Below are 20119 nucleotides of genomic sequence, written 5' to 3' on the forward strand. Positions count from 1 at the left end.
ACTTCACTAGATTATAATAGCCTTAAGCAGAATTTCTCTAAATTAAGGAAGCAACAAGCAAGACTTCATTAAACTGATATGGCCACATGACAAACTTCAAAAGAATAACAGCTACAAGAAAGACTTCATTAAACTAACAGGAACAAAGGCTAGACTTTACTAAACTATAATAGCCAAAACAAGACTTCACTAAACTGAGATGGCCACAAGCAGACTTCACAAGACTATAATGGTCACAAGAAAGATTTAATTAAACTAACAAGGTCAGAAGAAAGACTTAAATAATCAAAGATGGCCACAAACAAGTGCTTACTAAACTAAGAGACCCAGAAGCATAACTTAATCAGACTATGATTCCCACAAGCAAAACTTTGAGCAATGCTTTATTTGACAATAATGGCCACCAGCTATACTTCCCTAAACTAAGATGGCAACAAGAGAAAATTCACTAGACTATATTTCCCATAAGCAAGACTTCACTAAACTAACATGGCCATATACAAGGATTTACTAGACTAAGAATGCCGTAGCAAGATTTATCTACACTATAAAGTCCACAAGCATAACATGGCCAGAAGCAAGACTTCAATAATTAAAGATGGCCACAAAAAGTCTTTACTAAACTAAGAGTACCAGAAGCAAAACTTTATGACTCTATGATGGCCGCAAGGAAGACTTCACTGAAACAAGATGGCCACAAGCAATTCTTTACTTGACAATGATGACCAAAAGGATGACTTTAATAAACTAAGATGGCCACAACGAAGATTTCATTGAACTAAAATAACCACAAGCAATGCTTTTTGACAATTATGACCACAAGCTATACTTCACTTAACTAAGGTTGCCTCAATGAAGACTTTTCTAGACTATAATTGCCACCAAAAACTTCACTAAATTAAAAATGCAAAAGCGAGAACTCACTTAACAAAGACTTAACAAAGTATGCCATGAGCAAAACTTCACTAAACACAGATGGCCATAAGTAAGACATCCTTATATTATAATTGTCACAAGCAAAACTTCACTAAACACAGATGGCCATAAGTAAGACATCCTTATATTATAATTGTCACAAGCAAAACTTCACTAAACTAAGAATGCCACAAGCAAGAAATCACTACACTAAGATGACTACAAAACAGAAGTTACTAGAATATAAGGGTTACAATCTAGATATTACTATACTATAATGACCGCAAAAGACTTTACTTTACTTAGATGGCCACATGCAGGCCTTCCCTAAAGTAAAATGGCCACAAATAAGTTCAATAAACTAAGATGGCCACAAGCAAGACTTTACTAAACTATAATGGCCACAAACAAGTTCAATAAACTAAGATGGCCACAAGCGAGAATTTACTAAACTATAATGGCCACAAACAAGTTCAATAAACTAAGATGGCCACAAGCGAGAATTTACTAAACTATAATGGCCACAATTAAGTTCAATAAACTAGAATGGCCACAAGCAAGACTTCACTAAACTATAATGGCCACAAACAACTTCAATAAACTAAGATGGCCATAAGCATGACTATACTAGACTAAGATGGCCACAAGCAACTTCACTAAACTGTAATGGCCACAAACAAGTTCAATAAATTAAGATGGTGTGACGTCAAAAACTCGCTGTCAGTCACTCAAATTTATCACAGCATTAATTATTATTTTTCATTATTTATTTATTTTATTTTAATTATTCCCCCATTCTACCCACTAAATTCTTCACCCGCACCACCTTTTCCCCTCCAGGCTAGACTTAGTTGACCACATTGGAGATAGCTAGGCCGCGTCTTTCGACTTATCTTCCCTTGACCGGGGTAAAGAGAGACACATTCTCTTTGATCGTACTGGCCGGATGTCTGACGAGCGCAGTTGACGCCACCTGGTGTGGAATGCAAGTCACTCCCCCCCTTTTCCCACGTGTCTCTTTGATCTAGGAGATTACTCTATTCAAAACGCCTCTCGACACTCCAAGGTGCGACTCTCATCTCAAGTCTAATTCACCCACGTATAAGATAATCCTTAGCCTAGGACATTTCCTGTTTCCGCCCACATTCTCCAGGCCTGTATATAAGGTAAATTAAATCAAGTCAGACTCTCTCTTTTTCTCATTCGAGCTGAGCTATCGAGTCTGGAGTGCTTCATTTATTCTTTCTCTTAGAGGAATACCTGGTGGTAAGCCGAACTTAATCACAAGTTCCATCTTAGTTATTTTGTGCATAATTCTCACTGGAGATTATCATGTGTATTCTATTATTTTATTTACATTAATTAGTGCATTGTGTATTTCTCACTGGCGTAAGTAGAAAACATAAACATGTCCTATGTATGTATTTATGAATTGCATTAATCTATTAATGCTTCGTTGCTCAATTGATCGTTGATGCAACCATGTATATATTTGTACATCTTCTTTTATTTCCTATATCTCGGCTGATCGCCTTGATGAATTTACCATCGCACTAATACTGCGCTTAGAAAGGAGATATGAGTTATCTCCCCTGTAGCCATTTCACTCCAACGAGAGTTGCGCCGCTTGAACGGACGCCCTCTCCATTCAAGCGCGCTCCATTGTTCTCGGCCGACGGTCGTATGTAAACAAACCGTCATGGTCGCTGACCACCGCCCATTCCCCCCCCCCTCTCTCTTCCAACTTGTGTTGATTATTTGAGATTATTTCCCCTCATATGTACATTGTTATATTATTATTTTCCCTTGTACGTACATTTTTATATTGCTACTATCAGCCATCTATTTTTCCCCATACCATTTGTCATCATCTCCATAATGTGCTCGAAAGCAATTTCACCAATCTGACGAATGCACCTCAGTCGAGGGCTACAATAAGATGCATGAGAGACATGTCCTAACTTGTATTTATTTATCCGCAGCCTCCCTCAGGTGTCTGCCTATCTATTTGCTATTTTCTGTTCAGTGTCTACTCGGCACCACCCAACTATTTACCTATGTGCTTAGTGCTATTCAGCACTGCACTTGCCTACTGAGATCTACCCAACTATTTGCTATCAAGAATCACCTATTGCCTATGAGCTTAGTGCTATTCAGCACTGCACTTGCCTATTTATCGGATCACTTGCCCACTTGCTATTGAGTGTCATCTAATGCCTACGTGGATCTACTCAACTCTACTACTTGGCGCTATCGGCCTTGCCCGCCTATTCGACAGCCCACTTGTCAACCTTTTAGGTGCGACGTCCCTATAGACTTAGATCTGTGCGAGACGTCATAGCTACGCCAAACCCTCTGCAACTCACTGGACATATCCTGACAACTACGCTGCCCACGGCAGATTAGCTCTGCCCGCAGTAACCTTGTGCCCACGGTAGCCGGCCACCCGCCCTACTGTGCCCATTCCAGATATCAGAACTTTGGATTGAGACTCCACAAGAACTGAATCACCGGCGTCCCTCTATCCGCTAGAGCGCAAACTCCAGCTGCAGAACCTCAAGCCAGGACACAGCCAGCTGCGACATCAACAGGAAAACCAGCTAAGTCAGAGGACAAAGTGACATACTCTCTTATTAAGTGCAAGAGTGATTATTAAATATAGTATTCACTAGAGATATATGCAAACCCTCCCCCTTTTTATTCTTTTATGTAAATATTTATGTAAATAAAAAATTCTTCATTTTTACTTTGTATCTCTCTTTCATTGCTTGTCTCGTTGCGTGTCTGCTCCCGATTCATATGCTGATAGGTTGGTGTGTGATAGCTTTAAAAATAATCATCCCCTAGACATAAAACGCGCCAAACACACGTCACATTTCCCCACCTGTCACGGATGGCCACAAGCATGACTATACTAGACTAAGATGGTCACAAACAAGTTCAATAAACTAAGATGGCCACAAGAAACTTCACCAAACTAAAATGGCCACAAACAAGTTCAATAAATTAAGATGGCCACAAGCATGACTATACTAGACTAAGATGGCCACAAGAAACTTCACCAAACTATAATGGCCACAAACAAGTTCAATAAACTAAGATGGCCACAAGAAACTTCACCAAACTATAATGGCCACAAACAAATTCAATAAATTAAGATGGCCACAAGCAAGACTTTACTAGACTAAGATGGCCACAAACAACTTCAATAAATTAAGATGGCCACAAGCAAGACTTTACTAGACTAAGATGGCCACAAACAAGTTCAATAAACTAAGATGGCCACAAGCAACTTCACTAAACTTTAATGACCACAAACAAGTTCAATAAACTAAGATGGCTAAAAGAAACTTCACCAAACTATAATGGCCACAAACAAGTTCAATAAACTAAGATGGCCACAAACAACTTCAATAAACTAAGATGGCCACAAGCAAGACTTTACTAGACTAAGATGGCCACAAACAAGTTCAATAAACTAAGATGGCCACAAGCAGGACTTCACTAAACTTTAATGGCCACAAACAAGTTCAATAAACTAAGATGGCCACAAGCAACTTCAATAAATTAAGATGGCCACAAGCAAGACTTTACTAGACTAAGATGGCCACAAACAAGTTCAATAAACTAAGATGGCCACAAGCAGGACTTCACTAAACTCTATTGGCCACAAACAAGTTCAATAAACTAAGATGGCCACAAGCAGGACTTCACTAAACTTTAATGGCCACAAACAAGTTCAATAAACTAAGATGGCCACAAGCAACTTCACTAAACTTTAATGACCACAAACAAGTTCAATAAACTAAGATGGCCAAAAGAAACTTCAACAAACTATAATGGCCACAAACAAGTTCAATAAACTAAGATGGCCACAAGAAACTTCACCAAACTATAATGGCCACAAACAAGTTCAATAAATTAAGATGGCCACAAGCATGACTTTACTAAACTATAATGGCCACAAACAAGTTCAATAAACTAAGATGGATACAAGCAGGACTTCACTAAACTATAATGGCCACAAACAAATTCAATACACTAAGATGGCCACAAGCAACTTCACTAAACTTTAATGGCCACAAACAAGTTCAATAAACTAAGATAGCGACAAGCAGGACTTCACTAAGCTATAATGGCCACTAACAAGTTCAATAAACTAAGATGGCCACAAGCATGACTTTACTAGACTAAGATGGCCACAAACAAGTTAAATTTACTAAGATGGCCACAAGCAAGACTTCACTTAACTATAATGGCCACAAACAAGTTAAATAAACTAAGATGGTCATAAGCATGACTTTACTAGACTATGATGGCCACAAACAAGTTCAATAACTAAGATGGCCACAAGCAACTTCACTAAACTTTAGTGGCCACAAACAAGTTCAATAAACTAAGATAGCGACAAGCAGGACTTCAATAAACTATAATGGCCACAAACAAGTTCAATAAACTAATATTGCCACAAGCATGACTTTACTAGACTATAATGGCCACAAACAAGTTAAATAAACTAAGATGGCTACAAGCAAGACTTCACTAAACTATAATGGCCACAAACTAGTTCAATACACTAAGATGGCCACAAGCAACTTCACTAAACATTAATGGCCACAAACAAGTTCAATAAACTAAGATGGCCACAAATAGGACTTCACTAAGCTATAATGGCACTAACAAGTTCAATAAACTAAGATGGCCACAAGCATGACTTTACTAGACTAAGATGGCCACAAACAAGTTAAATTTACTAAGATGGCCACAAGCAAGACTTCACTAAACTATAATGGCCACAAACAAGTTAAATAAACTAAGATGGTCATAAGCATGACTTTACTAGACTATGATGGCCACAAACAAGTTCAATAACTAAGATGGCCACAAGCAACTTCACTAAACTTTAATGACCCCAAACAAGTTCAATAAACTAAGATGGCCACAAGAAACTTCACCAAACTATAATGGCCACAAACAAGTTCAATAAATTAAGATGGCCACAAGCAAGACTTTACTAGACTAAGATGGCCACAAACAAGTTCAATAAACTAAGATGGCCACAAGCAACTTCACTAAACTTTAATGACCACAAACAAGTTAAATAAACTAAGATGGCCAAAAGAAACTTCACCAAACTATAATGGCCACAAACAAGTTCAATAAACTAAGATGGCCACAAAAAACTTCACCAAACTATAATGGCCACAAACAAGTTCAATAAATTAAGATGGCCACAAGCATGACTTTACTAAACTATAATGGCCACAAACAAGTTCAATAAACTAAGATGGATACAAGCAGGACTTCACTAAACTATAATGGCCACAAACAAGTTCAATACACTAAGATGGCCACAAGCAACTTCACTAAACTTTAATGACCACAAACAAGTTCAATAAACTAAGATAGCCAAAAGAAACTTCACCAAACTATAATGGCCACAAACAAGTTCAATAACTAAGATGGCCACAAGCAACTTCACTAAACTTTAATGGCCACAAACAAGTTCAATAAACTAAGATAGCGACAAGCAGGACTTCACTAAACTATAATGGCCACAAACAAGTTCAATAAACTAATATTGCCACAAGCATGACTTTACTAGACTATAATGGCCACAAAGAAGTTAAATAAACTAAGATGGCCACAAGCAAGACTTCACTAAACTATAAAGGCCACAAACAAGTTAAATAAACTAAGATGGTCATAAGCATGACTTTACTAGACTATGATGGCCACAAACAAGTTCAAAAACTAAGATGGCCACAAGCAACTTCACTAAACTTTAATGGCCACAAACAAGTTCAATAAACTAAGATGGATACAAGCAGGACTTCACTAAACTATAATGGCCACAAACAAGTTCAATAAACTAAGATGGCCACAAGCATGACTTTACTAAACTATAATGGCCACAAACAAGTTAAATAAACTAAGATGGCCACAAGCAAGACTTCACTAAACTATAATGGCCACAAACTAGTTCAATACACTAAGATGGCCACAAGCAACTTCACTAAACTTTAATGGCCACAAACAAGTTCAATAAACTAAGATGGCGACAAGCAGGACTTCACTAAACTATAATGGCCACAAACAAGTTCAGTAAACTAATATTGCCACAAGCATGACTTTACTAGACTATAATGGCCACAAACAAGTTAAATAAACTAAGATGGCTACAAGCAAGACTTCACTAAACTATAATGGCCACAAACTAGTTCAATACACTAAGATGGCCACAAGCAACTTCACTAAACATTAATGGCCACAAACAAGTTCAATAAACTAAGATGGCCACAAATAGGACTTCACTAAGCTATAATGGCCACTAACAAGTTCAATAAACTAAGATGGCCACAAGCATGACTTTACTAGACTAAGATGGCCACAAACAAGTTAAATTTACTAAGATGGCCACAAGCAAGACCTCACTAAACTATAATGGCCACAAACAAGTTCAATAAACTAAGATGGCCACAAGCAAGACTTCACTAAACTATAATGGCCACAAACAAGTTAAATAAACTAAGATGGTGATAAGCATGACTTTACTAGACTATGATGGCCACAAACAAGCTCAATAACTAAGATGGCCACAAGCAACTTCACTAAACTTTAATGGCCACAAACAAGTTCAATAAACTAAGATGGCCACAAGCAGGACTTCACTAAACTATAATGGCCACTAACAAGTTCAATAAACTAAGATGGCTACAAGCATGACTTTACTAGACTAAGATGGACACAAACAAGTTCAATACACTAAGATGGCCACAAGCAAGATATCACTAAACTATAATGGCCACAAACAAGTTCAATAAACTAAGATGGTCACAAGCAAGACTTTACTAAGCTACAATGGCCACAAACAAGTTCAATAAACTAAGATGGCCACAAACAAGACTTTAGTAAACTATAATGACCACAAACAAGTTCAATAAACTAAGATGGCCACAAGCAACTTCACTAAACTATAATGGCCACAAGCAAGACTTCATTAAACTATATTGGACACAAGCAAGACCTTATTAAACTATAATGGCCACAAGCAAGACTTCATTAAACTATATTGGCCACAAGCAAGACTTCATTAAACTATAATGGCCACAAGCAAGACTTCATTAAACTATATTGGCCACAAGCATGACTTCATTAAACTATATTGGCCATAAGCAAGACTTCATAAAACTATAATGGCCACAAGCAAAACTTCATTAAACTATAATGGCCACAAGCATGACTTCATTAAACTATAATGGCCACAAGCAAGACTTCATTAAACTATAACGGCCACAAGCAAGACTTATTAAACTATATTGGCCACAAGCAAGACTTCATTAAACTATAACGGCCACAAGTAAGACTTCATTTAACTATAACGGCCACAAGCAAGACTTCATTAAACAATAATGGCCACAAGCAAGTTTTCATTAAACTATAATGGCCACAAGCAAGAATTGACATCTTGCTGACATCTTGCTGACATCTTGCTGACATCTTGCTGACATCTTGCTTGCCCAACATATAGGCGTCCAACACTACACCCATTATAGTCTAAGGTGAGGCGCTAAAAGAGGTAAAAGCTTCATCTATCTCAGCATTCTAGACAACAATTATAGGAACAGATGCAAATGTTAAAACCCTCATTTGGTAGAGCTCTTAAGGTATAATACATTTGACATGTTTGTTAGCTCAGTTAATAAGCAATTTGTTTTTTTTTTCCCTATTTTTTTTCTGCCTCCCAACTCCCCAAACACATACATTGCATGTGGCTGCTTAGGGTTAATTTTCGAGAATATTAAATTCTAGATTTTTGTTGATTCTTCATTTCTTTCCTAAATATTCTCCCAAAAAATGTTCATAATTAAATGTCCTCTGCTCTGACATTAGCTTCATGACTAAGGCAAAAAAGTGAAATGAATCTAACCAGAGTCGTGGAAAATAATGAATTGTAATTATATCCAGCTGAAAAAAATGTTTTAACGTTAGGATTGCTCTAAATATTTGGTACAAATAAAAGCTTGATAATTTAAATAGAAATAATTTTAACAAAATATCAATAACTCCATATTTCTTTACATAACACAGTGAAGTAACTTTCAATATTGAAAATATTGAAAAGCTATAATGAAATAAATGTATTGTTGCACATATATACAAAAAAGGACAATATAAATGAATGAGAGCATAGGAGCTGACCTGATCTTTGCACAGTTGGAATAACGTTAGAGGTTAACACATGATTACGCTTAAAACATACTATTTTTGTGGGGGAATAATAATAATAATAATAATTTTATTTATAAAGCGCTGTTAACAAACAAACTGTATGCTCAAGGCGCTGTTATAACATGTGTGTCAATTACAAGAAAAATAATATAATAAGTCAAAAGAGAGTCAGCAATGACGCCCCAGCTCCTTCAATAAAATAAAGTTAATTTTTTAAATAGAGCATTTTAACAGATGATTACACAATGTAACTTTGTAATCATCTGAATCAACTAACTCCATACGAGAATACATAATAATAAACAACATTAAAACATTAAAGCAATGGCAATGTCATAAATTTTAAAGATCATCTTAAAATTAACAATCATCAATGCATCTAGACATTAATGTAAAAAAAAAAACAACTATGGGTTCTATGACATACGACACGACATTCTGTCTTTTTTGTATCTCTTCAACAATGTAAAGTGGGGTGTGGTGGCTGAGAATCACAGCCTCGTCTGGACTCACTGAGACTCACTGAGACATGAGGTAATTTGTAATCAAACAAAATAAGCGTACACGGGGAACATGCTCTTGATCTGAAACTGACTACGAGGTAAAGAGCACTAATATTGTTATATACATGTTCTTATAATGTAGAATAGTGACTTTATGCCACATATAATTACTTGAGTATGCAGTGTACCTTTGTCGCTGGATTATCCGCCAAGTATTTCTATTCAATAAATTTGTCGTCTGCTACAAGTGTGTCATTCAGTGTCTTTAGTGAATTGTATCAGTTGTGCAAGTAGTAAGCTCTACACGACATTCGCGTTAGTATTAAACATTAGAAATGTAACACTGAGAGGTAGTATAGATGGCGATATCGGGTTCGAATCCCGCCATCTGTTCGTCCAACTCCAACTCCAATGGATACCTGACATACTCTAGAGAAGTAAAGTAAGTTGATTTTTTCAACTGGCCACATGACATAAAACATTTGAGCTTATATATAAAAAGTTCTAACGGGATAACTTTTTCCTAAATGTTATGAACAATGCTTTCTAAACTACATCTAGAAATTTTAATACCATCATCTCATTGTTGTCATCCCATGTAAGTCATTTTTCTAATCTACGCTCGCTGTTAAAAACGTTTTGCTTCAAGTTTTGTTCGAGCTTACAAAATTAATTTTCGTCATTTTGTATGCATCAACCCATATCAACACTGCTCAAATATACATGTCACATGATTGGGTCATAGAGCCAAGTCATAAAAATTAATATGTTAATAAAATCGTGTTCATTGATTAACGAAAGATATCAAAAGCCTCTGAAAAATAAGGCCAACAGACTCCACACAAATTTGTTTCGCGGGCCACGACACGTGTTTAAGACCCCTGCATTAGATGTTATATTAGGCGATGATCAGTCCAACAGTCCAACGTGTCTGCCAAGAACATTACTCTTTTTTATAATTTTTTCAGCGCTAGGTAGTGTCCTGATGATTCTTCTAAACTTTCATATAGTACGTAAATGGGCGGCATTTCACTAAATTTTTCACCATACGAAGTTATATTGCCACTGGCCTTGTCTATGACATCTATACGTCTATTTATGACATCAGATAGAATGCTCAGTTCAATCTCACCAGCCTGTGAGGTGACATCTGATACATATTTTAATCTTTCTAGAAACGAATCAAAATTATAGCCAGAAGGCATATCTGCCTTTAAAATATCTCCTGTTAATTCTTGCGAAAGTCGATCATAGTGATCAAGACCATATAGAACAACTTGTGTTCTAAGATTGTCAGCTAAACAGGTTTCCTGAAGCATAAGCTTTGGATCTTCTATGATCCCATTCTTTCTTTCCACTTGAAGATCTGGTCTTAAACAAACAGCAATACTGCGAAATAAACACCTCCCATCCCCCTTGGTGGTGAATTTTACATATTCAGTTTCGCTGTTTGGATTTATCTTATGAGGTTTTACGTGTGAGGATTTATTATTTTGTATTATTGAGACTGGACCATCTATCTGGTTTTTCTTTGCCCTTTTTAAGTTGCATGAAAGCTTATGTTGTTGTTCTTCACTGAAATAAAAAAATAAAAATAATTACTGTACTTTTTACTTAACTAAAACTTTTAATAGTAAAATAATACCACCGTGGAAACAAACATATCACAGACAAGGGGGACATACTTGTTCGCTGGGATGAATACTTCAGTACCGTTCTTAACTGTCCATCAAGCATTAGCACCGAAGCCATCTCACGCCTGGAACAAGTCCCAATAACCATTCACTAGCTGGCCCTCCCCGGCTCATTGATATAATGACTGCAATATCTAACCTCTCAACTGGTAAGGCACTGGGACTAGACTCCATCCCTGCTGAAATATACTCACTTGGCAGTTCAGAGCTGACAGCTAAACTAACAGAAATCTACCAGGTAATGTGGGAACAAAAGAAACTACCACAAGAGTTCAAAGACGCCTCCATCATTCATCTCTACAAGAGAAATGGAAATAGGCAGTTATGCGATAACCATCGTGGCATATCCCTTCTATGCATTGCTGGCAAGATTCTGGACAGGGTGCTATTAAACAGACTACAACACCATCTAGAAACTTGCCTACTTCTGGAGAGTCAATGCGGCTTCAGGCAGTGGAGAGGCACGTTTGACATGATCTTTGCAGTCTGCCAACTTTAAGAGAAATGTAAAGAGCAAAATTCAAATATCTATACTGCATTCATAGATTTGACTAAAGCTTTTGACAATGTCAGTCGTGAAGGCCTCTGGCGAATAATGTCCGAATTCGGCTGCCCGAATCATTTCATGACAATGGTGCGACAATTCCATGATGACATGCAAACAAGAGTCCAAGACAACGGAGACTACTCCAAGCCTTTTCCTGTCTCAAATGGCGTGAAGCAGGGCTGTGTGCTGGCTCCAACGCTTTTCAGCATAATGTTCACCGCTATGCTGAAAGAGGCCTTTTGCACAGAAAACATCAGAGTTGGCATACGATATCGCACCGATGCAAGTTTATTTAACGCTCAGAGACTCAAGGCAAGGACCAAGGTAAACTATGACTGCACCAGAGACCTGCTATTCGCAGATGACTGTGCCCTTAATGCTACAAACGAAGAAGACCTTCAAAAGAGCCTGCCCCTCTTCGCTAATGCCTGCAAAAATTTTGGCCTCACCATTAATGTTAAAAAGACAGAAGTGCTGCACTAACCTCCTCCAAATAAATCAGTCACAGAGCCAGAAATTCTCATAGATTGACAGCAATTAGCAAACGTCAAAAAGTTTGTCTATCTGGAAAGCACCATATCAGCAAACACCAACCTAGATAATGAGGTGGACTTTCGTGTTGCTCGTGCCAGTGCTGCTTTTGGCAGACTTCAAGAACAAGTGTGGCAAGATAGATAGATAGATAGATAGATAGATAGATAGATAGATAGATAGATGGATGGATGGATGGATGGATGGATAGATAGATAGATAGATAGATAGATAGATAGATAGATAGATAGATAGATAGATAGATAGATAGATAGATAGATAGATAGATAGACAGGTACTTATGTACACATTTTTCTATTTACAACAATAAAGATTAAACTGAAATGCACAATTTTCATTGGTGGAGACAATAAATAAAGCATTTAAAAAATTAAACAAATTACTTGTTGGTAATTAATTCTTTTGATACTAACAAGGGAAGTTAATGCATTAGTTTTTAAATATATGTCTAACTATGTGGGGCTATTCCCCAACAGATAATTGTACTTGTTATTTTTCCCACAAAGATAAAGACACATTGCTCATCCCATATGCTAGGACAAATGTGTACAAATACTCCTTCTTCCCTAGTGCTATTAGAGCATGAAATAGGTTGCCTGAGCTAGCCAGGAAAACCAGTGACTTGGCAGAATTTAAGTCAGTGGTTAATATGCATGACTAAATGCATGACGCGTAGGACGCAATCGTCTTCTTTTTTGAAGTAACGTCTGCATTATATAAGATAAGATAAGACATATATTCTTGAATCAAGTTAAAATTTTAATATTAAAAAAGCGAATTAACTTCTACATTATTTATATATATATATAATTGTGAAGGAGTAGTTTTTACCACATTTTGGGCTTAATTCTTTAAAAAAGGATTTTTATAGTTTACATATTTAATTTTATATTTATTCAGTTGAGGTATTTACCAGTGGCGTCACTAGGAGAGGGGTGGAAGGTGCGGTCCTCTCCGAGTGACACTCGTTGGGGCTGACACCCGAATGGAAACAAAAAGATTGGTAAAAACTAGAATTCTTGATTAGACTTAGTTTGAGCATTTATTCTAAAAAATAGTATAAATATTACGCTTATTATTACAACATCCCACCCCATTATAATTTTAAACTGACATGAGCTCTTCTTACAACGGGAAGAAAAAGACGTTGAAGACGACACAAGGTGAGAACGAAGGAAAACGCTTGGAGGAGCTCACAGTCCTTCAACAGACCACCTTACTGGATGGATAGGAAACCTGTCCTGAAGAGTTTCTTTCGGCTATACAAAACAGTTTAAAATGATCTACATAACACTATTTTTAAAAACAAAGAACTAACGTTTAGCCGGCAGGAGCGCCAACGGTAAAAGAGAAACACTGCCCATTGGTCTCGAATGTCTCTCACACTTAACCTCTTCTTCTAATTGAATTTTATTTGACCTGTACTCTTCTTACTACTTAAAAATGTACAAACTAGACTTAAGGAGAGTTTCTGAAGCTCAGGAATGCTGAAAAATGCCTCGCTCCAGTCCGGGGCGAAGCTGGAGACGAATAGATAACTAAAATAACGGCAAAGTACATTTTCTTCATTAGATTGTAGTCAAAGTTTGAATAACACAGCGCAATGTTATACCGTTTACCGTCTATTAAACAAAGAAAAATTATTTAGGCGATATTAATAAATATACTCAGTAAAATATGCAAAACTATTTTTAAAATGTTATAAACAATGGAATTTGAAAATAGAATTGCGTGCATTGCAACTCATTTTACTGTATTTGTTCAACAAAAAAAATAACATTAGTTTATATTGGGAAAATTTTGAATAAAGTTGATAGCGGGGGGGGGGGGTAACACCCTTAAATAACCGCACCGGGTGACATCGACCTTAGTGACGCCACTGGTATTTACTATTGGTATTCCTATGTTTAAATTTCTTACTTTTTCTGATGTTTGTTTAGATTATTTGATTTTGGTTTTGATTTATCATTGTTTTGGCTTCTCTTTGTTTTGGTGACTTTCCCAGTCGAGATTCCTCTCTTTCTCTTCATTGGCCTCAAAGATTCATTTCTTGCTCTTGTTTTTCTTGCTGTTTTCGGTGTATAGTCCTTTTCTTTTGAATTTAGGCTCTCTTTTGGAAGATCCCAACAAAATAATGAGACAAAGACACATACACACACACACACATACAAATTATATAGTTGGGAAAGAAAGTAGTGTGTCTATATTGCCTACGTGTGGTGGGGATGGGGTTCATAATGCAAACAGAAGACAAAACTACGACTGATTGGCTAAAGATTTGTTTGTGCATACGTTATTTTAGGGTGTTTCAACTATAGCGCAGCATGATTATCCTCTACAGTACAGAAATGTATATAATCATAATTCTGTCTGCTTCAAGCACCGATTAACACTTTTTAGTGGCATTCGAAAGGGGAATAGACACTATTAGTTTTATGTGGTCTTTTCGTCCGTCTGTCGAAGGTCCCGTTTAGATCTCAGAAACTAGAAAAGCAAAATGAAAATCGGATATCATGATAGTTTAGATCATTCAAAAATCTGGTGCAATGGCTACTTTTTTCTTTTCTGAAAGTGATCAATCGAATTTTAAAAATTATCTATGCAAGCAAATTAAAAAAAAAAACACTTTAAATGATAAAAATAGGGGGAGGTAAGTTTTCTAAAAAGGTCACAGACTTCGTCATTAATAACTCAAGCTTCATTCATAGATACGCGCATTGATACAAAAAATTTGCATATAAGGTCACAATGGAAAAAGTATTAATCTAATAAAATATATTTTCCATTTCCATTTATTAATTAACTCGTGGTATGAAATACTGATTCAAATGTTGTTTTTTTAAATGATTTTTGATACGAACTTCCCTTTAGCTGTAAATACAAAAATAAAACACACTTACAGCTCGCAGTTATGACATATACTTACTATACATTGAACAGTCTAATTAAGACTAAATAGAGCCCAGCTCTAGATATATTTAATTTATATATATATATGTATTAATAATTTGAGCAAACTTTTAATTATAAAGGCAAAACTTATCTCCTGACAGCTGGAGTGCAAATTTTTTTCTATCATGTCAACAGTGGTATCGGATATGAACAGGCATAGTACACTTCTTCTTCTAACCAGCTTATTTCTTCTGAGCTGTCAGCTCTTTGCAGACTGTGCCAAGGAAAAATGGAGTGCTGTTTTCTTCAGTTGTTCAGCACTGCCTAACAGGGTGTTGGTTATGTTGGGCTGTAGTGGTAGTAGGGTCTGTCTAAGGTGGATTAGAAAGGGGCATTCAAAGAGGATAAGGTTTACGGTTACATAAGGGTGGGCGCTGTGTCTATAAAGGGGAGTTGTGTGGAATTTATTTTGTTAAGATGGTAATTTAACAGAGGTCAGTGTCCTGTTCTTAGAAGATTGTAGATTGCTCTTTGCAGGGAGGGGGAGAAGGAAATCAATACTGTCGAGTTTGTTAGGCATAGTCATTTCTTTGTACAAGGCTCTTCCTGTGTTTCCTGATGCCCATGGGTTAAGCCACTCGTCTTTGTGATTGTTGACAAACATTGACCTTAGGGTGAGATAATTAGCAGGTCTATCTGGTTGTTCCATAGTTGATCCTGCCTTTGGTCTGCCTTTTCATTTCCCATGATGCCAATGTGTCCAGGGATCTACTGTAGTGTGATATTGATATTTAATTTTGACATTGATGATGGATTATCACAATCAGTGTTGTCAACTTTCTTAGGCTGTTTGAGGTGCTGCTGTTAAATGCTTGCAGAGTGGATTGAGAGTCTATAGTGTATTATGCCTTAGAAACACTCAGCTCGTACTAAAAAGCTTATTCCTTATCATAACATTGGCCTAGGTCTAGCCATTTTGAGATTAAACGTTTAAGGTCATACGATTTCTAGTCTAGATCTAGATTCTATATTTAGATTTTAGAACTTGTCTAGATTCTAGATCTAGTTCTAAATCTTATTCTAGATCAACTTCTAGATAGTTTTTGATCAAGTTCTAGATGGTTTGGTTTGGTACATCGGCACAATTTAGTCCATGTCGTGTCCATAATCTCTCAAGGGCTATACTTCCTTTATATTCCAAGAGCTACATTTTATACAATTAAGTCATTTTAAAAAAAGGCTATTCACAGTTAAGATATTAAGAAAAGTAACAATTTATTAATTTAGTAAGAATCTGTTGTAAATAATATAGATTCAAAATATCTTTGTCCTATCACAAATCAAACCTCATAAAATATCAATTTGTAAAAAAAAAATTACAATTTAAATCTGAATGGCCAATTCTCTTTATGTCTTAAAGTATGTTTGTGAAAATACTGCAGAATTGGATAACAGGACAGACTGAACTTGCTGGTAAGAGCCTCACCGATTGTAAAAGAAATGAAGTTGCCATAAACAAGACAATGAAAAAGAAATCTACCCTATCAGATAGCCTTACAACAGAAGCATTCAATGCACAAACTGTAGCAAACTTTGCCACTCCAAAATCAGCTTGCTGAGTAACATCAGATTCTGCTTGGTGGCCCCATATGAAATATAAAATTGATGCAAACCAAAAATATACAATAAAGCCTGAAAAAAAAGGTATGCATTTTTTTAAAAACCTGTCTGTATGATCTAGAGCAGGGGTGGGCAAATTACGACCCGCGGGCCACATGCGGCCGCCGGAATGTTTTATGCGGCCCGCCGACACCTACAGAAATCAAGTGTGCCCACAGTATATTCAAATAAAAATGCAAATATATTAAAAAATATATCTTTCTAAATTATTGAAACTGTCTCATTATAAAAAAATTTCAAGTAAACGAAGATTATGCTTATCGGCTATACATCAATACACTCAATTCAAGACACAATCTCTGATCAGTATTTATTCAATGCTATAAAGAACTGTGTTGAGTGTTGGGTAGGCTTGGAACAAGATGGCAAGTGCAACAACTGTTTGAACTCAATCTTTGACTAAGAAAAAAAAAATTTAATATCCCTACCATAAACTATAAACAGGAAAGTTTGCATAAAGCTGCATAAAATTTCGATTTATAATTAATCAAACCTTTTAGTGCAGAAACTATTTAGAACTAGGGCTGTTAACCATAGGTAGCACCGATTAAGTAACACAACAATTCAATGAATTTGCTAGCGCTTAGCATGTACTTTGTTACCAATATTTCTAATGAAAAGTGGACGACGGATTTGGTGACTGTATGTCGTCTATTATTGCAATTGGCTGCTTCCAAATGAAATGTAAATGCATGTTAAATCTTTTTAAACAAGGCCTTCCCATTTCTACAATCAAGAAAAAGAAAACAGGTTTTGTCATTTTCCTTTGCTGAAAGGTGAAACTATTAATAGTGAAATGATGGAAAGTACAACACTTATTTTGATTCCTTCAATTTATAAAAGCAAATTTTAAGATGTCAACAACCATTTTGCAATACCATCAGCTCACTAGAAGCTGATTCAGCTCCAGAGGACTTAACTCCATGCAAAGAGTAGTTCCAGTCAGTATCTCCACGGGAGTCTTGTGGGTGCCTGAAGCTGTATTACCACACTTAAAAAACCTTGCTGCTGTTCACACTATTTGGGTACACATACATCTGTTCTTCTTCTTCTTCGTTCTCATTTTAAATGTTGGAGAATTCAGAACAGAAATCCTATATCTGAGATGACAGTTCTTCGAATAGACTCTGTTATATAGGACGGCTTTGGGGCCAGAGTCTTGTTCGGGTCTCTTGATTTAGTATGCACCATTGAAGGACATGGTCAGCATTCTCTGGTGATGCTCTTGCAAGGGAAGGTTTTGATCGTCCCGACATTTAACTCCCGGAACATAAATTGTCTCATTCAGTAAACAAGCGTTTTTTGTTTTTTTGTGTGTGTGGAAACTAAACAAGTATAATCACTGGTCGATGTTTACTGACTGTAATTTGACAGCAGTCACAAGGGTAACAACTAGTAAGCTAGTTCCACAGTTCCGGAACATAATGCATAAGTGTAAAAAGTGAAATACTGCACATTAAGTATAACTGTATATTTGTGGGGATAATGTGATATTAAAAGAAAACAGCAATTATTTTTTTTAAATCGTAAAATTGATTTCAAAAGTTGTTAGCTGTTGTTGTAATTCCTCAAGGTAAGCCAGCGTATCTTTTTAAGTTGTATATATATATATATATATATATATGCGGCCCGCCTTTCCAAAATTTTTTTTAATGCGGCCCTCGATACAAAAGGGTTGCCCACCCCTGATCTAGAGCTCTAGAATTTTGGAGCTAGACTAGTAGAAATAGAGCCATAGAGCTTTGCTAGTTTGCGATTTGATCTAAGTGTCGCAATTTCTCCTTAATTTTTGTTCAGTCATGTACGGGGTCACCATCAATTGGAGGCCCGAGGCGGCTGCCTACTTTGCCAATGCCTAAGGCTGGCTTTGGTATTAAATACTACTAGATTATAACGTGAAATTCGTTATAAGTTTATAAACAATTCGGCTTGTTTATGTTTTTGATACAATAGCTTGGTGTATAAAGATTGAAAATCACAAATGGTACCAAACGTGAATATAGATCTAGGTGACTCCATTATGTGGAGAGTATGTTGTTCTTATTACATAGTTAAGTCTGTAATTTCTTTTCATTTAAATATAATGCGTATATTGTGGGTGTATATTTAGGGGGGATGTTATAATGCAGGAATTTACTATTTTCTCTAGAATCCATAGGCCACATCTGCATGAATACACTGACCTGGACAATGTAAGAATGAATATAAAATAAACATGAAATTGTAGTTTTATGGGAATACTTCTTCTTCTTCTTCTTTGTTCTCATTGTTATGTTGAATAGTTCAGATGACTAGACCAATACATGAGATAAACTACGCAGTGGTTTTCAAATCAGGGAGCTCTCCATATAGTTTTCTTTCTATTGGGGTGTTTTGGAGCCAGTGTCTTGTACGAGTCTCTTGGTAATGAATGCAGTTTTGGAGGACGTGGTCAGCAATATCTGGTGACATTCCACACAGGCAGATTTCACTGGCTCCAATAGTGAGCTTCCGGTACATTTGTTGTCTCATTCTGTTGCTTCCGGTTCTGAGTCGAAAGATTAGACGTTGATATTGTCGGGAAAAATGTTATTGAAGTTTAATCATACCAGGGTACAATGTACAAATGTGAAAAACGAACAATTCTGTCAGAACTTGAAAAATAATTACGGGGATAAAGAGTTAAAATCTAAACGTTACAAATAGAAGAACAAAATTATGCAAAAAAACAACTTATATATTTACCATTGGATTCCTTTTTCGCTAAACGATCCTCTCCGATTCCATGTGTAAGAATCCTCCTTAGTTTCGTTACATTAAGCGCTTGCTTAGGAAATCCTCTCTGCACTAACAAACTTCTGATCTCCCACACATCTAGACCACTGTCAGCTTTGTCATTTTCAGCCATTATTGTTTCGATGTCGTCTAAAGTTGGTTCAGGCATTGATTTTACATCTATATTTGATATTAAAATGGTCCAAATAATACAAATTTAGGCTTAACTATTATTGTTTTAGCGGTCCCGAAATGGGAATAGCAGCTATACGTTTTGTATGATCTGTCCGTTCGTCTATCTAGAGTTCTAAATTTGATCTAGGTTTATATCTAGATTTAGATCTAGAATT

The 20119-nt window shown here is 36.3% G+C and overlaps 1 protein-coding gene across 1 annotated transcript; it reads right to left on the reverse strand.

Moving 5' to 3' along the window:
• Positions 1-9839: 9839 nt before the first annotated feature.
• LOC129926936 (uncharacterized) lies at positions 9840-19912 on the reverse strand. Its single transcript, XM_056033597.1, has 3 exons — positions 19740-19912; positions 14364-14553; positions 9840-11225 (listed from the first exon to the last, which is right to left on the reverse strand). The coding sequence occupies exons 1-3, from the start codon at positions 19900-19902 to the stop codon at positions 10604-10606; spliced, it is 975 nt and encodes a 324-aa protein (XP_055889572.1). The 5' UTR covers positions 19903-19912; the 3' UTR covers positions 9840-10603.
• Positions 19913-20119: the final 207 nt, after the last annotated feature.

Source organism: Biomphalaria glabrata, chromosome 6, assembly GCF_947242115.1.
Source record: "Biomphalaria glabrata chromosome 6, xgBioGlab47.1, whole genome shotgun sequence".
In the NCBI taxonomy this organism is placed as follows: Eukaryota; Metazoa; Mollusca; class Gastropoda; family Planorbidae; genus Biomphalaria; species Biomphalaria glabrata.

Coding starts and splice junctions, on each gene's coding strand:
- LOC129926936 (XM_056033597.1), bottom strand. CDS start 19,902: ATGGCTGAAAATGACAAAGCTGACAGTGGTCTAGATGTGTGGGAGATC. Junction 14,554..19,739: donor AGCGAAAAAGGAATCCAATG/GTAAATATATAA, acceptor ATCTTCCAAAAG/AGAGCCTAAATTCAAAAGAA. Junction 11,226..14,363: donor CTAAACAAACATCAGAAAAA/GTAAGAAATTTA, acceptor TTTTTATTTCAG/TGAAGAACAACAACATAAGC.